Source organism: Ursus arctos, unplaced genomic scaffold (genome assembly GCF_023065955.2).
Source record: "Ursus arctos isolate Adak ecotype North America unplaced genomic scaffold, UrsArc2.0 scaffold_24, whole genome shotgun sequence".
Taxonomy (NCBI): Eukaryota; Metazoa; Chordata; class Mammalia; order Carnivora; family Ursidae; genus Ursus; species Ursus arctos.
The window spans coordinates 6,393,527-6,413,293 of NW_026622919.1; the positions used below are offsets into that span (position 1 = coordinate 6,393,527).

Sequence of the window (19,767 nt, forward strand, 5' to 3'; positions counted from 1 at the left end):
AGTGAGGAGGGGCTGGCCCAGAGCAGGGGCGGAGCCACGCCGTGGGAGGGGGCTCTGCCAGCATGGGCCGCTGGGCTTCAGACACCTGCCCGACCACGACGGAGATGCGGCAGGCCCTTCACCCATCCATCCAGCCCTTGACTTTCGTTTCCCTGGTGGAGGAGGAGTAATGAAGACAGACAGAGCACACCTTCCCATCCGCAGCACAGAGGAGCACTGCCTGCCCCCTAGAATGTGTTGCTGAGGGCAAATACCGCATATTACTGTCCCTGCGACACTACAGCCTCACCTAGGAGGACTGGGAAATGCTCACTGAGTGGACTGAGAGATGGAAGATCAGGAAATGCCTGAAAATAAAAACAGATATTCTGAAGAAGTGTGTGTTTCTGGAGCACGTGCCCTTCTCCAGCTATCAGCTCACGACGTCCTGCAGCAGAAAACCAAGTCCACTCACGGCAAACGACTCAGCCCCCTTTGGAAGGCGTGAGTGCGGAGACATGTCCTACCTGCAAAAGGCACGTGTGTACTTGCTGGAAGAGGCCGAGCCAGAGATGCGAGGACGCTGGGCTCCAAGCGAAGGCAACGGGGAGCCCAGAGCTAAAGACACTGCAGGGTGCGCTCAGCGGCCCCTGAGCTACAGAACAGAGGCGAGAAACCAAACCCGCACGGCAGCCGGTCAGACCAGGAGCAGGAGGTCGGCCAGGAGGACAGACTTGTCCTGCTGCCCAATTAACTGGGAAGAGGATGAAGCTCTGGGGTGCCCTCCCTGCAGAGCCGCATGTGGGCCAGTGAGGTCGCGCCCAAACAAGTTCTGCTGAACTGGTACAAACGCTGTCTCGACACCGGGGAGCCTGCGAGAAGGATTTCGGGGAGAAGCCATGGATGGGGTGGCTGTTCCCGATCTTGCACATACAGAGAGCTCCAGCTGTCACAAGCCCAGAATGCCTCCTCCCAGAAGCTGGGAAGGGGTCCACACGGAAGAGGACGGATGAGAATCTCCTGGACAGAGTGGAGGGAACTGCTCCCAGACCGGCAGGCGAGCGGCAGCCAGGACACAGGCTGCGTGCAGCGAGCGCTCCCAGCACATCCGCACCAGTTCCGAGGGGGAGGGCTGGACACAGGGCTGTTGCCACCAGCGGCCAATACCTGAGGAGTCTGGGTGCTGTCAGCCTGTCAGCCTGGAGACGGCCAGGGCACTCACAAGGCACTTCCTGGGCTCGGTTTCTCCCCGAACACACCGACTGGAACGCAGCCTGTGACTGTCTAACAGCTGAAAGCATCCCCAGGTCCCTTCCTCCAAATCTTCTGCTTCTCTTTTCTCAAGGCAACTGGAAACAAAGTAGACCTAGGAAAGGACCCAAATAATCTCCTTCTCTGAACTCTCTGCTCTAAACATCGCCTGCCCTAGTTAGATGAGATAGAAATCTTCAGTTAGGGACCTGAGGTTTGTAATCTATCTTTATGGTTTGTCCTCTGGGAGGCAAAAAAAAAAAAAAAAAAAAAAAAAAAAAAAGCACATCTCCTGAACCCATGGATGGCAAAAAAGAAAGATCAAGAAACTCATCCTGAATTTCTATCATCAAGGAGAGTGATGTCTATGGGGAGCCTGGCTGCCGAACGCAGCGTTAAAGGTGTGTGGGACAAGGAGCTACCTGGGAGGGAGTGACAGGTTATGACCCACGGCAGGGCCCCCTCAGTACCCATGGGCCTGGCTGTGCACCGCTGGGAAATGGCTCACGTGCCGTGACCACCACGGGACGCAGACTGTGTCCTTCCAGAAAGCATGCTGTGGCTCCCAGGCAACTATCTTCATTACGTCACAATCTCTGGCCCCAGCCTCTGGGATAGGGACAAGCCCCACATACCTGGTCCAGGTGCCCCCCATCCAGTGATCTCCAAGCCCCCAACTGAGTGACAGTTGGGGCCGCATTTGGAGGGGATGCTATTGGCAGGGAGAAGAACTGTGCCCACAAACAGGCCACTCTCACCCCAGAGCCTCCCCCTGCCTCTGAGCTGTCACCCAGAGAAGGCTTTGCCTTGGAGACAAGGGAACCCACACCACTAACACCTCCTGAGCCCCCCCACAGAGCACCTTCCGTCGAAGACCTCTTCTTGACCCCGACACCCTGGGAATTGGTTACTGGCTCCAGTTTAGAAAGCTGAGCTAAAGGGAACAAAATAACTTGTGAAGACCTTGTGACGACTTAGACAGGGCTGAGATCAGAACTCAGGCTGTGCGTATTCGAGGCCAGTCCCTTTCTTAGGGTGTTTACTGCCTCCCTTGGTTGTGCCCTAGAGAGTCTCTCCACCACCTCCATACCCAGCAAAGCTGCCCCCCCAGGGGCAGGGGCAGAGGGCTGGGCTGGCCCGGTGGCGTCAGCCTGGCACGGCTGCTATCCCCCTCACCCCCTACTGGAGGACAGGCCTGCATGCCTGTGTGGTCTCTTCCTCAGCTGAAAAGCCAGATGGCGCCCGGTGGTGGGCTGAGTTCCAAGGATTTGGTGCCAGAGCTGCAACCCTTGTGGTTTGGGGGGGAAAAGACAAATATTGTGGAAAACCCACATAGTCACTCAATGATATGCCATCCAGGCTTATTCAGGGCAGCCTGGCTGCTCGCAAGCATGAGAGAGAAAGAGAGATGGGTCCACACCCACCCGCCCAGGTGAGAAGACAGAGGCCTGACCTTGAACGATGACAGGATAGTGATGACAGGAGGCGGCTGGGACAGAGGAGGTGTGTGCGTAAGGAAGGCTGGGGGCTCTGCCTGGAGAAACAGACCTGCCTCTGGAGCCGGCCCCTGTCCTAACACTTCCCTGTTTGCATTTTAGGTGCCAAAGAGCAGGTGGCAGAGAGGTGGGGGGACCACCTAGACCTCCTGGCATGTGGGCAGCTCCTGACTGTTGCTCTCTGCCTTCAGTCCCCAAAGACAGGGTGCCCCTAAGGCCGCGCTGAGGGCTTGCTCTGTCCCGGCAGTCAGGCACAGATGACTCGTGCCTTTGGGAAAACAGGAGAAGCCAGCTGGATGTGGAATCTTTCTGGTGGGAGCAGTGGCTGCCAGCTGTGATGAGCCGTGGGCATCAGCAGCCCCAAGGGCTGACGGAGGGACTTGACCAGCGCCGGCCACGGAGCCAGCAGCGGCAGCACACCCGAATACTCTCCTTCATTCAGATGGTCACGCAGCACCTGCCCTCTGTGAGGCCCCTGCTGGTTCCCAGACATGTGGGTCAGGCACAGCTCTGACCTCGAGATGCTCACGGGGAGACCAAGTAACCAAATACACAAAAGTCCAATTATCGCCATGGCAGGGGTTGGGGGGGGGGAGTAATGGCCGCAGGTGTCTTGAAAGGAGGCCCCTGAGTTCAGTTCTGAATGAGTGAGTGCTTGTCAGACTCTGAGGCAAGGGAAAGGCCCTTGAGGGGCACAGAGTCGTGAAAGCACCCAGTGTCCTTGGAGGACAGTGGCCAGTGAGTGTGGGGCAGTGGTGAGAGAGAAGGTTTCAGAAGGAGACTGGAGCCGACCACACCATGTGAAGGAGCGTAAATGTTGTCTTATGGAGAGGAACTTCTAACAGGTTTTAATTAGGGAAATGACAGTCACATTTACCTAAAACCAATGTTGAGAGAACAAGTAACAGAAAAGCTCCGTGGCCTTGGGGACAATTCTCGTGCCCCGAGGCAGCCGGGCCTGCACTACAGGGATGGGGGCTGAGCACGGCCTCAGGCTCTCCAAGTCCTCTGGGGAAGACTCCTCCCTGTCCTAATGGGACAAGGCTTAAAAGGGGCTGTACTAAATTGGGGTGGGGTGGAAAAAGAAGCTGGGATGTCCTGGCTAGTGGGCCCCAGTGATAACTGGGCAAAAATGCCACCTGGGCCCTTGCGGCGAGCCCCGTGGGAGCCAGAGTGAGCGAGCAGATGCCAAGATGTTAACTTCTCCCACACTGCAGGCTTGGCTTACTGGTTCGCACTGTTCAGCCACTGAAATCTCTTCAAGGAGAATCAGCACCAGCTCTGTCTCGGTCTGTTCCGCTGGATGTAAGGAAGGGGAGACGAGGGGTAGCAGCACTACTTCCCCCAGGGCTGTGCTTTGCCTCACACATGAAAAAGCTAGAGGTACTCCTCTGGCTCGGCCCCATGGCCCAGGGCCTGGGAAGAGCCATCGGGGCCAGGCTAGGGGTCAGCTGGTCCTCAGAACAAGAGGCCTTGAGGGGAACAGGTGGACTCTGCCGTGAGAGACGGGGGTGGGGAGCCTCTGGGCCATCCGTCCCGCCCCTCAGCGGCATCCTCGGAGAAAAGCCCCCACCCGCCCACCCACCATCCCCCAACCGCCTGATTCTGTCAGGAGTTAAGCTGAGGGACTTTTGGTGGCTAGCGCCTGGGCCTCCTGGACCTTAGAGCCCGCAGAGCTGTTAACTCCAGTAACCGGCTGGAATCTGATTGCCTTTAGTGTCCCTGTCCCGAGGATGCCCTCTGTCACCTCAGCTGCCTGGTGTTTGAGCAGCACTCGACGAGAGATGCCAGGTGATGGCTGTAGGTGTTCCTGGCGCCTTCCCTTCCTCATTCCACTCTTCCCGCTTGTCTCTGTGCAGGAAGAGTGCATGGCGGTGGGAATGCTCTGCGCTGGAGCTGGAGGGGAGGGAGGGAAGGAAGTCAGGTGCCCAGAACACCGGAGCCCTGTGGAGAGGAGCACAGGCCAAGCTGGCTCCACCCCTTCTCTGCTGACGTCAGACCTCGAAATAGACAGATTGGGGAGCAGGATTCTTTGCCGACACTGAGTAACCTTGGAGGTGGGGAAGGAGGGGAGACAGGGCACCAAGCTGGCTGATTAACAAGCTCCGTCCAATTGGGTATAAGAATTGCACTAACATCCCCAGCTTCCAGGCCTCTCCGTGGGGCTGGCACGCTGTGGAAGCCAAGAGCACCGTCCGCAGGGATGCAGGAGGGACCTGTTGGCCCTGGGTTAACAAAGAAGGCACTAGCAAAGGGATGTTGCTGGAGGCCCTTTTCTCCCAGGGACACCCAGAGCCTGAAAACAGCCTGATCAGAGGAGCGATGCTGTTCTCTGTCTGCCCTGAAGTGTGTGAGGCATCGACTCCAGCAGGTTACCTGTGACACCAGGCTGCACACCTGTGGACGTGGGGCCATCGTCTCGCCCTGGAAGAGGCAAGGCATAGGGAGCCCCTGACTGCTGCCTCCACAGCTACAGCCTGGGGGCAGCTCCCGAAAGGACACCAGACAGGCCTCTCCCCCAGAGACTGTTGATCACGGGGACAGGTCCTCAGCCGGCAAGATTTTTCAAAGGGGAGAGTACGCAGACTTCTCCTCACAGCTGGTTGAAAGTGCAGATTCCTGGGCCTTGAAGCCTTAGCTCTGCTACATTGGGCCGGGGGTAGGACCGAGGAACGTATAGTTTTAACAAGTACCTGAAGTTGGTTGCTGGAACCAAGCCTTGAGACACAGCTGCGGCTCATGCACGCTCCTGACCTGGGGGAAGGCAAAGCGCTGGACCCTCCCAGGGGCCGAGCACCTGTCTCGTGGGTGGAGCCCAACATCCCCACAGCAGTGAGGGGTACGTGTCCTAGCCCGGTGGGGCCTTCTGGTCCCAGCTGGCACCCAGCACCCAGCCCGGCCGTCTCGTCCCTCCTCTTGTCAAGGTTTTCAGAGAACATCTCAATCTGCGGCTAGAGGAAGTTTTTCCCAGAGCCAAACTCACTATGCCCTGCTGCGCTCTGTGACCCTTCCTTCCAGATTCACGCTCACCACGAAGCGTCTGCTCAGCAGTGCGCTCTGCGGCACCTCCCTTTGCACTTGAAGGCTTATTAAAATGTACCTTGGTCTGCTCTCAGCTCATCCACGAGACAGCCCGAGCTCATGCTAATTAATCAGATGTCATCATTAATATGCACCCTAACTGTTCAGCTCCCCTGATGCCCATCAGGCTCAGCCCCCGGCCTCTCCGCTGGCTGCAAGCCCTTTGGACTTCCTCGGCTCCTGCTTTCTCCTCTGGGCTTGCCTGCGGTCCGGAGAACGCGCCCAAAGATACTTTTATTCTCGGCACAGTTTGCACGGCCAGCCGCTGGCTGGGATGCCAGCAACACAGAGGAGTACAGTTACTACTTTAGAATGAGTGCTTTATTTAATTAAACAATTACTGCTGGGGCCCTGGGGCGCTATTTAGAAAGATACCAGATTCTGCTCACAACAGACACCCTGTAACAGAGAGTGAGCATTGCTCAGGGAGCAAGCACAACCCCCCAAACCTCAGCAGGGCCCTCACAACTACCACGGGGCCTCCATGCAACGAAAGTATCAGACAGACGCAAGGCAGGAGGGGAAGAACGGGTTGGCAGGTACGGTTTCCATCCCAGTTTACACAAAATATTTAAGAACATTCCACCTTCCTCTAAACCACTGGCAGGCTGTTGGGTTGGAGATGATGGTTTTCCCCCTGCACTTTTGGAGGAAATGAAACAAAGTGGGGAGGAGGCGAGTGGAAGATTTGAAATCAACCAGGCCATTTTCTTTAAGAAAACAGTCACTTTTAGTTCTTTGCCCAGAAAGGGAAGGCCGGAAGCAGAGGGGATGTGGAGCATGGAGATGGCCTGGGCCGTACTGTTTGGGGACGGCCTGGAGCAGCTTGAGGGGAATGGCTGCAAACACACTCAGGTTGGTGGCAGGGTTGGCCCAGGACACTTAGGAAGCGAGGAGCACTAGACATTGATGCCCACTCCTGCCACTCACAGAGAAGGCGCGTTCAAGCCTCCAGCTTGGGCTGCCTGGGATCAGCGTGGAGCGTGGATAAAATGGTCCTGAAAAAGCACAGTGCAGAAGGTCCCCAGCAGGGAGGAGCACTCCCCACGGAGACCTATGTGGAAGTTTCCCAACTAAACTGGCCTGTGCAGGAGTGTGGGCCGCGGGCATACACTTAACAAGCTCAATGAAACTTCCCAGGCTGTACGTGCGCAAGGGTGTCTGCGTCCCTGGCTCTCTCGTAGGTGGGCTGTTCGTGTCCCCCCCAACCCCACGCCTGCCTGCTTCCACACGAAGCAGGCTTTGGACGGCTGCCCCTTTGCACGTGCACACGTGGATACTACCTTTAGGAGAGACAGGCTTCTAAAAGTTCTATTTACAAATACTTAGTTTTCACAGAATCACATTTTACACCCAAGAAAAACCAAGTACTCAAGAGAAACCTTTAGGAGAGACAGGCTTCTAAAAGTTCTATTTACAAATACTTAGTTTTCACAGAATCACATTTTACACCCAAGAAAAACCAAGTACTCAAGAGAAACCTGCAGCCCGCCCTTCTGCAAACCAACAAACTTTGTAACAATTAGGCCTATAGTTTGTTTTATGTGCTTCCATGCAGTGGGGTTTCTTAAGAGCTGAGCATGCTGGGGTGGGGGTGGCCAGGCGATGGCACGCAAGATGATTTCCTCCATCCCAAGGCACCTCCCTAGCTGAACTGAGGATGGGGGGTAGGGCGGCAGGATGAGAATCCAGGCCAATTTATCTGACATCTGCCCATGCGCCCAGGAGTCAAAACAGCTTGCCCTGGGCAAGTGGTGTGTATGAGCACGTACTCACGGCTTGCCAGACAATGGATGAGGGGGCAGGGACCTGGGACATTCTAACAGGACACAGAGATGCTCAAACTGCCACTGTGATGAGGGGGTCTGGGCAGTTTACCTGGCTCAGGAGCTAGGATGTAAGTTTCCTCCACCCACCAGGACACAGTAGAGAACGCACGACCCCGACCAATGGCAACGGCAGCTTCTGAGATAGGGGGAGGGATGGTGGGAACTGTCCAGGAGAACCTAGTCCAAATTCCCATCACCTGGCATCCTTACTGGGAGCGCAGAGGCGGCGGCACGGGGGATTAAGTGTCACCTTCTAAGCCGGTGTGTCAGGTGTTGGCAGAGGCAGGATGTGGGGTGATGGATGGCGGGCTTCATGCCAGCCGACAGAACCCATGTCCCCGAGAGGCACAGTAAAAATAAAACAACAATCCTCTCATGGAGCTGGAGGAGGAAGCTCGGCTCCAACACTCAAAGGTGTTGGGTAGGAGGCAGCGGTCACCATGGCCCAGGGAGGTGCGGCCGGGGTCTGCACCAAAAGGTGGAGGGCTGGTCCGGAGCAATGCTGGGCAGTAGCTGGGCAGCAGCTGGGGACGGGTGGGAGGCCGCGCCTGGGTGGCAGCAGCAGCCATGGGTGATGGGCAGGATGCTGGGGGCTCATGGGGTCTGTTGGCAGGAGTTTCAGAGACAAACCACAGTGCTGGAGTGAGTGACAGAGCAATCTGAATTTCATTTAGAAAGGGCTGGGCTGGGGGGATGGAAAGCACACCAAAAACCAAGAGGCCATTCCCGGGATGAAATATATAGACAGCTCCCTAGGAAAAAAAAAAAAAAGAGAGAGAGAGAGAGAGAGAAAGAATAACACAGGCCTGTCCGTGTATTATTGATTTCCTTGAAAAAGAGAGACAAGCCAATCCTTTCAAGTCAGTCACTTCAGTGTGAGCACCAGGGCCTGTCTGAAGTTAGCATTCCCTCAGCGTTAGAGACCCAGCTCTTGTTTGGGTTGTGGGCCCACGCATTTTCGGGGTATCGGGCAGAAATTCGTTCGTCCTCGAGACCCAGGATCATGGGCTGAAGGCGGAGCCTCAGGACGTGGGGGAGAGGCTCATGAGGACGCCCTGCGCAGCTGGCTGAAGACACCGCAGACCACCCCACGCCAAGCTCCCGGCGTCGGCCAGACACGGGTCACGAGGGCCGCCTGCCCACTGCACCTGCAGTGACTGCCCAGTGTGACTGGCATCTTCCCACGAGTGGGAAGAAAGAGAGGCCAAGCAAAACGGACCCTTCTGAGCATCCAGACTGAGAGAAGGGGAGCTGACAAGGAGCACATCGTGGGGAGGAAGGGGGGAAAGAAAAAGATGGGCTTCCCTGGTAGGTCGCCATTCTACAGAGGGCACACGTTGATGTTCCAGACCCCATCATTAAGCCCATGCAGCCAGGAATCTCCTCTCGGCCCCTTACTGAGTCCCAACCCATGTGCCTCAGGCAGGAGGGCAGGGTGGCCCAGAGAAGGGAAACTGCCATCAGGCCATCTGTGGGCTTAGGGTCCTGCTCTCCGCTTGGACAGAGCGAGCCCATGAGCCCTCCTAAAGACGGCTCATTTGCCCTGTCAGTTCCCGCTAGCCCTGTGGGGCCACCCTTCCTGGCTAACTGCTGCAGCCTTCCGCTCCAGGTTCCCGACAGTGGCAAATCCAGGGGCGCCGTGTCCTGCTGGAATTGTGCTCTGGGGCACCCGGTGGTGTCTCTGGAGGTGTGCAGCCGTGTTCCCGAGAGTCCCGCATCCTGTCAAGTCACTGAGGCTGCTGAACCTCACTGTGCCACACTAAGTGTCCCCCGTCACTGGTCCTGAAGGCCTCTAGGCCACCTCCTGCCCCAGAACTGGTAAGAATAAATATTCAAGCGACGGCAGTGGTGACCCACTTATTAGCAGATGCCACAGCCCAGGGCACAGTGGCTGATGCTGAAAGAACACAGAAAGGGACTGTGGGAGGCACAGGAAACGTCCTTGGGAAGACGCGTCCCAGTCTAGTGCTCCTTGAGCGAATGTGAGAAGTCCGCTCCACTATCTAGGAGCAAGGGGCAGCAAGAAAGACAGAAATCCATCAAGCAGATGGGCAGGGGGCGCAGACACGGGTCACTGAACGGACACCATCCTTGGGCAGCATTGCCCCACCTCTCCGCAAACATCAAGCTCTAAGGGCTGATGACCGGGCACGACCTGCCCCTTCTCTCTGGCCTCGCCAACAGGGCAGCCCACAAGCCCAGCAAGTCTGTTACCAGGGCCGGTGGACAGGGATGGGAACCCTGGGAGCCAGGCTCCTATCCCTGCCTTGGCCCTGGGGCCCCGGGGAAGTCACAGTCCTCAAGTCTCAGTTTTCTCTACTGTAAAGTGGGATGATGCCATGGGCCTTACTGTGCGACCGGGAGGACCCAATCGGAAAGGAGAAAGTAAGTGGTAATACGTTACACCCACGCAAAGCCGCCATAGGAAGGGCCGGTCAAGGCCTGGCACAGCCATGTGGGCGCGTCACTCCCCTCTCCACCTCCTTACAAAAAGGATGTTTACACGTTTTGGGAAGAGACCCCTGGGTTTTTAAAAAGGGGACTGCATGCTGTTTTAAATGCTGCAGATGACAGAGAGAAGTTTTGTTGCCTAAGGCCGAGCCAAGATGGAATCAGGAAACCAGACTTCCTGGCAGAGGGAGAAACCAGGACTCTTGGTGAAAGCCTAGGAAGACCCTTCCAATGTTAACCTGAGCCCGAATCAGATTGCCCTACACCTGCAGGAACAGCTCAGCAGATGGAAATCCCCAAACTCCCCCGCAACCCCCAACACACACCCCGCTTCTTCAAGGGGGTGCCCAGCAGAAGGCGGCAGGTCATCTGCCAGGCACGTGCAGGCTGCCCTCTCTCCCCTGGACCACGCAAGCCCTGGGGGCGGATCTCACGGCTCCTGTATCAAGGCAGGAATGCAAGCCAGGGTGACCTTGTCATGTCCCAAGGCAGCCTGCGAGGGGCCCCCGCTCCATACCATCAGTCTGTGGCCGAGTCTCCAGCCAGGATGAGCTCCGCTCTGCCATCTGCGCTCCCAGCTCTGCTTGGCTAGTGCCTGCTGGGCTGCTGGTGACCCAGCGGCATCTGTCCACCTGTAAGAGGCCGAGGCCGCTCCTGCGAACCGGGAGGAGCTTTCGGCCCTCGGGGAGTCCCACCGTGGCCCCAGGGCTTCCCTCTGACACTCTAGAGGCAGTGGCGGTGACAGGGCCAGGCCCTGGGCAAGGGGTGTGAGGGACAGGCTGGGAAGCGCGGCCAGGATGAGAAAGTGAACAAGCCTTGGCAGTGCCCTGGACTCCAGGGGACAGCGGCACACGGCCTGCTTCCCAGACACTCGGGACGGATTCCAGGATGGAACTGATTTATGACAATCCTGGTACCACTTCACCACTGGTCCCTGGCTCCTTCTCACCGCACAGGAGAGAGTGGAGCGCCCAATTCTGACTTTGTTTCTGGCAAAGCCGGAGAAGCGCTGCAGAAAGAAGCCCAAGCTATTCCCTAGCCTGGAGGCAATGTTACTAGTTTGAAGGAGTTGGGGCACCCGACACTTTCCCACTGGTCCTTCAAGGGAGCAGGTGGGGCGGGTGGTGGGGTTCTGAGAATCCAGGGCCAGCTGACAGCAGGTCTTGATGTTAATTCTCACGGGCTCTTGCCAGGGCCCAGGTCACTGAAGGCTCCAGCTGCAGTGGCTTGTGGGGACGGCCCTGGAACGCACATGTGACTCACGGGACCCCTGCCTCCCAGTGACCCACTCTGTGGCTACTCCAAGGAAGGAGAGGGAGAGACTGACTCATATCAGCTGCACTGGCAACCACAGGATGTGGACGGAGGTCGCAGGGTGGAGGGGAGCAGGAATTTTCCATTTGTTAAGGTCAAGGGCTTTGGGAGGCGACTGGTAGCTGCTGGTGGAGAAAGCTCCCTTCTTATCATGATGCTGTGCACAGGCTGGCCTCTGGGTATAGTTAATACCCCAAATACTCTCCTTCTACGTGTGCATTTCAGTAGCGTTCCCGGGAAGACACAGAAAAGATCGTTTCTAGAGGACTTGCTGGAAATTAAGCCACAAAAGAAAAGCCTGTATCTTTATTCCCCAGAATGTACTGTCCCAAAATAGCAATAAAGAGATGGTTGTTTCAAGGCCCTTCGAAACACGTCGGCTGGGCAGGTGCACCCTCCACCTGAGACAAGACGACTGTGCACAGGGCGGGGGTGCTCTAAAGCTGCCTGCCGCCTTGCCCAGCTTTTGGTGAGGTCTCGCTGCAGGCAAAATCAGAGGCCGCGGGTAGAAAGAGGCAGTGGGCATCTGCAGAAGGGATGAACACTCTTCTGAATGTGACCGACTGAGGGGTGGGGGGAGAAGGACGACCCTCCACCTTAATGATCTGAGGAGCCCGCCTGATGGAATGAAGACCTACGGCTGAGCCCCATGGGTCAGATTTGGGAGGGAAAGATGCCCGTCACCTGCAACACACAGCTCAGGACCAAGGAAGGAAACCTCCACGGCTGCCAATCCCTTCCAGCTCCCTGACGGGGAGGTCTGCGGGCGGACACCTGGTGCCCAGCGTGGAGGGTTGGAAAGCACGGTTCAGGAGCCGCAGACCCTGGGAGCCACAGGCAAAGCTGTAAAGTAACTCCCGAGACAACGTGAAGGTCCGTCTGCCTTAAATTCTCCAAACCAGGCAGAAGAGCACAACTCCACAGAACACGTGCTGTGCCAAGCGAAGCCCCCGGCAGTGGACTGGGCGGTGGGGGAGGGGGCAACCACCTGGTGAGAATAGGCTCTGCTTCTGCTCACCCGTCCCATCTCCGCAGCTCTTGCGGGCCGGGTGGCAATCAGCCCTAGGAGTTACAAGCGCGGTAGGGGAAAGATGAAGGCAGTAATTCATGTCTGTCTGCTTTCCTGAACGGCTCCTTCTGTTCCGCCAGGGAGTACTGAGATTCAGGGAGGGAGGCTCCCATCACGTGGAAGGTTTACAGGAATATGGGAAAGAACAATTTAATAAAGCAGTAATAATGCTTCTCAGTAATTTACCAGGCCAGTGGCAATACTCCTAGTGCCCTGTATCTGTTTCGCGGGGGAAGGGACGCTCCAGGCAGATTTAGCACAGACGCTAACAGCTTCTCCCGGAAAGACCCACCGGAGGTCTGGTCCCTCTGCTCGGCACATGCTTCTGTGTCTGTGCTGAGCCTCTTGGACCCCTTCCTCCACATCCTCCTTCTGCCAGTCAGAGATCCAGGCGGGTCGTTACGCTCGCTGATACTTCTGCTATTTTATCAATGACAGTTTGCTGAAATGCTGAGAGGCTAACAGGCCTCAGCTGTGCTGCCTTCCTGATCGCCCTCCCACCACAGGCTGGGGAAGTGGGGGACCGTGCCAGGGAATTAGCTTGCCACCAAATTCCCACCAGACCTGCGGTGGGGGGATTTGAGATATGATTCTACCAAAAGACGAGTCTCTAGTCACAGGTGAACGCATGAGACAAAAACCAGACCATCCGACCGCTCTGGCAATGCAGAAGAAGAAAACCAACCTCTCCCCAGGCTTGGGCCACAGGCCGGCTTCAGTAGGTCCACAGGGTGGGACTGGGAAGGCAAAACCAGCATTCAGTGGCCCTGGGTGAACAAACTCAGAACCAGGTAACATAGCTGGCAGGGCCTGCAGAAACCTTTGCCAGGATGGGGATAATTAAGTCAAGAGGCCAACTCCCCGAAAGGCTCGGCTCTCTCCTGAGCCCTGCCTCCCCCTCCAAATCAGCTAAGTGGCCACGTGTCAAACTGTGTGCCACCTCGCACACCTAAATCTGTGTCAGGGTTGAGGAGGACCAAGAAGAGGCAGAGAATATTAATAGATGCTGCAATGGGGCGAGGGAAGCATTTCTGAGTCCCGCCCACAAAGCAGGCAGAGATAAATAACAGCCTCTGGTTTCGTGTCTTATTACCCAAGACCCGTCTGGCATGGTATCCAGCTCCAACCCGCCCCTCCTGCCCATGGCACAAAGCAGTCAAGAACAGCGGGGAGATTCATCTTCTTCCCTCGCCTGCGGGGAGGAGGGGAGACGGGGACAGAGCTGGGCTGATCCTTCCCTATCTGGAGAGCCTGTCTGTGCTCGGGTCCAACCATAAGATGGCTCAGTCCTGCCTGTCCAGTCAGGGAGCCCGGCACCTCCCATATGCCCTTGGGCTGGCCAGGAGAAAGGTTCGAACGTGGCCAGTCTCCAGGAAATCTGCTCTGACACTCTTAGAGAGCTGTACTAAGGGTGCCCCTCAAACCTCAAGCTCGATTTACAAGAGTTCACAGCCAGGAGCTGGCAATGACCCCAATGCCAACTCCAAGCCACATGTGACCGGACACGCAGGCTGTATTCTCAGTAACGTGACATGGTTTCTGCCCAGGACCGTGGCCCCACTAATAGCCAGAGCGTGAAGCTGAAGTTCAAATGCCTCTGGGGCCAGCCGGGCGGGGCAAGGGTCGAGGCCAAGGGGCGGAGCCCACTCACCAAGTAGATGCGGTAGGCGTCCACGCGGCGCAGGGGCCCCCAGCACGGGTCTGTGTCGTTGTGCTTGCTGTCGGCCTCCACACCACAGGACTCGTTGCCAGTGGCGCTGCTGATAAAGAGAAGAGTGGCTCAGTGTGGCCCTCGCTTGGCGGGAAGCAGACAGGATGGAACGTTCCTAATTATTAGCCACCACGGAGCCTCCACTCCCACCGCAGCTGCTTCCAGGCCAACCACCTCTCTCGCCATGAATCACAGTCTCCTGTCTTTGGGCCGGTGCCACTTCTTCCGGTGGCACCATTTCCCGGCGACTCAGGAGCCCCTGGTGGGAATCCCAGTCGTGTTCCCAATGGGGCAGGGACGGGACAGCGGTGTCGAGCATGTTTCCAGAGGACAGAGCACATAGCCAGCCGTGGGACGCGTAGAGTGTGGGGGTGCGAGGGGGACACTCACCAGGTCACCTGCATGAGGGAGAAGGGCACGGCGGCAGCGTAGATGGCCAAGTCCCCGTACAGGTAAATGATGATGCAGAAATAGAACAAGTTGACCCCCACTGAAAGGAACAGAGTCACTGTCAGGGAGCCACAGAGGTGCCTGTGTTCCTTCCTGACGGTCAGATCTCTACCTCTGCCACACGTTCCTTTCTCTGGGCCGTTTACTTTCTACAAAAAGAAAACAACTAAGTCCCATAGTCCCGTGGCTTGTTCTGGCTGGCTACACTGTGATGTGGCAGGAGACACGGCTGCTCGTGACGGTCACCTCGGGGAGGCTAAGTGGGGCTGGGGGCCTCAGAGGCTCTGAATCCAGGCAGGCGCAGGGCAGCATGAGGCGGGGCTGGCTCGGGAGGATCAGAGGGGCCTTCGCACTTGGGACAGGCTGCCTGGGCAGGAGGAGGAGAGAGACCCTGAGTCAGGAGCCTCAGCCCGAGTGTGTCTGGACCAGCCAAACACAAGACTCTTTGAGAAAGGCTGGTACTGGGGCGCCTGGGTGGCACAGTGGTTAAGCGTCTGCCTTCCACTCAGGGTGTGATCCCGGCGTTATGGGATCGAGCCCCACATCAGGCTCTTCCGCTATGAGCCTGCTTCTTCCTCTCCCACTCCCCCTGCTTGTGTTCCCTCTCTCGCTGGCTGTCTCTATCTCTGTCGAATAAATAAATAAAATCTTTAAAAAAAAAAAAAAAAAGAAAGGCTGGTACTGAGGACCTGAAAAGCAGAGAACAAAAAATGGCCCAGCTTCTGAAGCTCAAATCAAGAGGGTAAAAAGCCCCTGATTTCCAAAGACCAAGTGCCTCATTTGGAGTCTGACTGATCACCAACTTTGGGGATGGGAAGGGGTGGCCTGGGGTGCTAGTGACAGAGGGGACAGCAGGAGGGGGCGCTCAAGACGAGCTCGTGGTCAGAATGTTTGCAGGGAGGATGCTGCCTTTGGAAGGTGCATGTGGAAGCCCCCTCTGCAGGGGCAGCCCTTGCTCCCCTCTCCCTCCGGCGGGGCCTGAACTAGGAGTTGGGGACGCAGGCTCTAGCCCCAGTGCCACTGATCTCGCTTCCTGGCCGTGGCAAGTTCCTGCACATCTCCCATCCTGTACAGTGAGAATTCCACCTGTGCTCAATTCCATATGGGATTCCAGCTGTAAAGACCAGGTGTAAAAGCTCTGAAAAAAGCACCTAGCCCTACAACCTCAGGGTCATGGCCGCAGACAGCCAGTCTCAAACTCCCGTTCAGACTGACTGCTTGTGTTTGATGTCACGGGTCTCAAGCTCCTGGCTTCTCTGAGAACAGGAAGAAAAATGAAGTGACAGTTCCCTTCTAATCCTGGTGGCTCAGAAGAGCCTCTAGGGTCCCCAAGGGGAAAACTGGGGACATGTTCGTCCTGGGCTATTTGAGGTCAGCTTTGCTCCAAGGAGTCTGGGGGAGAAAAGACTAGGAAAATACAGTTCTTCCAAGAACCCGAGAGGGCCTCAGATAGCATCAGTGTCCAAGCTCAGTGGCCCCTGGGGTCTGGCTGCCACTCACACCCCAGGCCCCAGGTACAGCCCGTGCCCCAGCTTGTCTTTCTGCTCTGACGCCAAAGCTCTCTGCAAAGAGGCACTGTCCCCTCCCCACTCACCCTCTCCTCCACTCGCCTGTGGACTGCAGTGTCAGCTCTGTTTATAAACTGCCATTGGTCCTCCCTGATCAATAAATTTCATTACTAGACACAAAATGGGAGGCTCAATGAGCTTCCTGAGAAGACAGCAATGACAAGTCTGGCACCGCTAGTCCCAAGAAGTGAGCCTGGACCCCAAGGGGACTTGTTGTGGAGGGTGGAAGTCCTCCAAAGGGGAAGAGAATGACCCCTGAACTAGGAATAGGGCAGAGCAGTGGGTTTCACCTGGGAGTGACTTTGTCCTGCCACCCCCACCAGGGACATCTGGCAATGTCGGAGGACGTTTTGGTTGTCATGACTGGGTGATGCTACGGGCACCTAGTGGGTGGAGGCCAAAGGTGCTGTTAGGCATCCCACAGTGCACAGGATGCGCCCCACGACAAGGAATGAGCCAGCTCAGATGTCAACGGTGCTGAGCGGGGGAAACCCTGAGCAGAGGGGAAGGCGTCCCGAGTATCAGACTGCTCTCGAGTGCGTGTGCTCCTTTCTTATTAGATGTGGGTGAACTCGAAGTCTAGTCTGTAAGGGGAGGGAAATAAAAAACATGGGTTCCCAGAATTGTTAAAGAAATTGGAGCGGACTGTAAAACACGCTAATCGGAAAGGAGGTTTCAAAGGTGTATGTCCTCTCTCCAATGTTCGTCTTCTTTCCAAAGCCCGCATTTGGAGGGGGACTGCGTGCGGTTGCCAGGAGGAAATGTTCACGCTCTTATCTCCATCTCACGAGATGGGGAGAGACAGGAACGGAACAGGGCGGGCTGTGCACCACCAATCTGGTTTCGTGGATTTTGGAACCCTCAGTGAGGCTGGTAGGGCGGGGGGCGGGGACCCAAACCCTCAGGCAATCTTTGGCTGATGATCATAATCTTCTGGGCTAGACAGTCAAATCTCACCACCAGTGATAAGCCAAATGCTTAATGTCCTGAGATGCAGTCAAGACGACTCTGGTTTCTACGATCCCCCAGGCTCCGAGTGACTACAGCCACATTCAAGACTAGAAAGAACCAGTGGAGACGCCACCCCTGCAAACAGGGGCTGTGACAAAGGGACGGAAAATCTCCCAAAGAGAAAATCCTTACAAAGACGAGGATTTATTGAGATCTGTCTGTCTGTCTAAGAAGGGAAAACGAGCAGGTTTGGGCACTAAAAATCCAAGCTTTCAACAGCGCATCTTCCCAAAGAACAACATTTGCTGTGGAGGTACACAGTGTTGTCACTAAACACCCAGCAACCCGGCATCTGAGCTGGGGCAGGGGGATCCTCTCAGCTGCCGGCAATGCCACTAAGGAGCAGGTAGGGTGGAGGGGGCTCATAGTTAGACACTCAGATGCCCAGACAGCGACCCGTGCATGGACTCCTTGCGCCCTCTGCTGGCCACCAGGGGATGGGGGGACGGGCAATGAGACCGGTACACACACACAGGCGTGTGCGCGGTGTGCCCTACCACCGTCCTAGGTATCTGCCCTGTGCTGTCCTAGACTGAACAGTCCAGAAGAAAAGAGAGACAAGTCAGAAGCAATCAAGCAAGAGGCATAAAACTACGAGCCAGCTCCATCGGCTTCCTTCCTTGGAAAGCTGCTTAGGATTCCTGACCTCTACAAGCAGGAAGAGCCAAGCAGCCGCTTCTCTTCCTAGCGCTGAATGTGGAGGGATCCAGGAAAACAACAGCAGCGGTTCAGCCCTCTTGGCAAGGCGGCTGCTCAAATGCGCTGGGAGCCACTGACAGTCCGCTCCTCTGCATCGCCTGCCCCATCCCCAGCCGTCAAGGTCTCTCGGAAACTACCCCCCTTTGCCCTCGCCCCACCTTGAGAAAGAACTTATACCTTTATTGAAGAACATGGAGGCCATCTGTCCCATTTCCACCCGATCTGTGATTTCAAAAAGGTTCAGAGATCCACGTCTCTCTGCGGAGCCAAACGGACAAGGAAGAGGAAGCGGTTTTCATTCGGAAAAGCTCCTAGAGGAGCTGCTGAGCTCCCCAAATTCTCCAGGGTAAGGAAATCCTAAAGCAGTTCAAATTCTTGTGAAAACTTCTAATGTTTCCCACTTGAAATATTTTAAAACAGTCTACAGAAAGGGATCCCAGGGATGCTCGCTATGGATGGGGGGCGGTGGGGAGCTGGGACACCTGGCCCTGGCTCGCTTGGCTGGACCGGGGATGGGACTGGTCAGGCATGCATGCATGGTGGGACAGGAGGACGAAGTCAGACACCCCACATGTATTCGAGCTTCCAGTGTGCCCCGGGCACTGAAGTAAGTAAACTGCCCAAGCTGCAAACATTAGCAAGTGGGGGAGCCAGCAGGGTGAAGCCCAGACCCCAGGCTCGTGCTCTGGCCAGAGGGTCTGTGTAGAGACTCCCCGTCCTCTCATAAATAAAGGGAACCCTGTGGACCAGAGGGAGGTGCCAACCAGCCCGGAACCCCAAGACTTACGCACTGACAGGATGGGCCGTTTCTCTGCCCGCTCATAGTTGTCCGGGACAAGGACATCACTGTCGGAGGCCGTGGAGGAGTCATCATCTTCCTCCTCCTAGGAGGGGCGGGGTGGGAGGGGGAACAAATAAGGGAAAAGGGGGAGGAGCACACATAATGCTACAGGAAACCCACGGAAAATTGAAGAACTCATTTCCTTTGTTCTTTCTTTCCAGAAGGTGTCTGATTAGGCACCTCCAGGCTGCCACATTAGTTGCGGACACTCAGATGTCAGATCCGAGCTAGCACAGTCCCGGGGTTCAGGATGATGAGTGAGCTCAAGGTAAGGGTTCAAGGGACCCATGACATGACGTTCAGAGAGCAGACGCTGCATCTGTTCGCTAAGCTTATGCAGCTGTCAAGCCTCAGCTCTGGGACAAGGGTCTCGGAGTAGTGCTTGGACATGAGCCCGCGAGGCATCAGGAGGGAAGGAATTGGCCCCCGAGGGCCGCCTCTCATGGAACACGACTGGACCCAGGCACCACCCAGAGACAAGGGCAACACACACACCTGGTGGTTTTCCATCCTCTTCCAGCGGAGCTGAGCGTTGGCTGCCGCCATGGCCTCTACCACGAAGGTAGTCGTCACAAAGCTGCAGGGGAAAGCCACGGGGGGAATTGCCAAAGGCAGGTAGGAGGTTGTACATGAAACGAGAAAAACCATTTTAAGACCTGACCAGACCAGCAAGCCCAAAGCGTTCTCTCTTCTGAGAGCTGTTCCCCAGGGAACTTTCGAGATGCATCTGACCTGATAAAATGTGTGTGCCTGTGACGCCTGGCGTGCTTGCCTCGATTGCCCTGTCTACGTTTAGAATGGGATTCGATGCACAGGAGAGGGGTGTGCCATAAGCCAATGGGGGGGTAGAGTGTGAGCCTGGGGGAAGGGGGGATGTGGGGCGGTGTGGTACCGCACACCAAGAAGGGCCTGTTGGGGCCAGGGCGGGAGGAAGTCGAATCACAGGGGGCCTTCTGAAAGCTTCAGGGAAGGGCGGCAGGTAGCTCTCACCTCTCCCTGATGGGACACAGATAGTGG

General features: G+C 56.5%; 1 protein-coding gene across 2 annotated transcripts in view; it reads right to left on the minus strand.

The window, feature by feature from the left end:
• Positions 1-19,767, minus strand: part of TMEM104 (transmembrane protein 104) — a 55,974-nt gene that overhangs the window by 25,764 nt on the left and 10,443 nt on the right. The window contains exons 4-8 of one of the 2 annotated variants that reach the window (XM_026484201.4): positions 19,246-19,327; positions 18,697-18,793; positions 18,087-18,167; positions 14,572-14,671; positions 14,122-14,227 (exon numbers count right to left, since the gene is read on the minus strand). In XM_026484201.4, the coding sequence (XP_026339986.1) occupies positions 14,122-14,227; positions 14,572-14,671; positions 18,087-18,167; positions 18,697-18,793; positions 19,246-19,327 (466 nt within the window). Of the gene's footprint in view, positions 1-14,121; positions 14,231-14,571; positions 14,672-18,086; positions 18,168-18,696; positions 18,794-19,245; positions 19,328-19,767 lie in introns of both variants that reach the window. The other variant, XM_026484200.4, reaches the window with a different exon arrangement.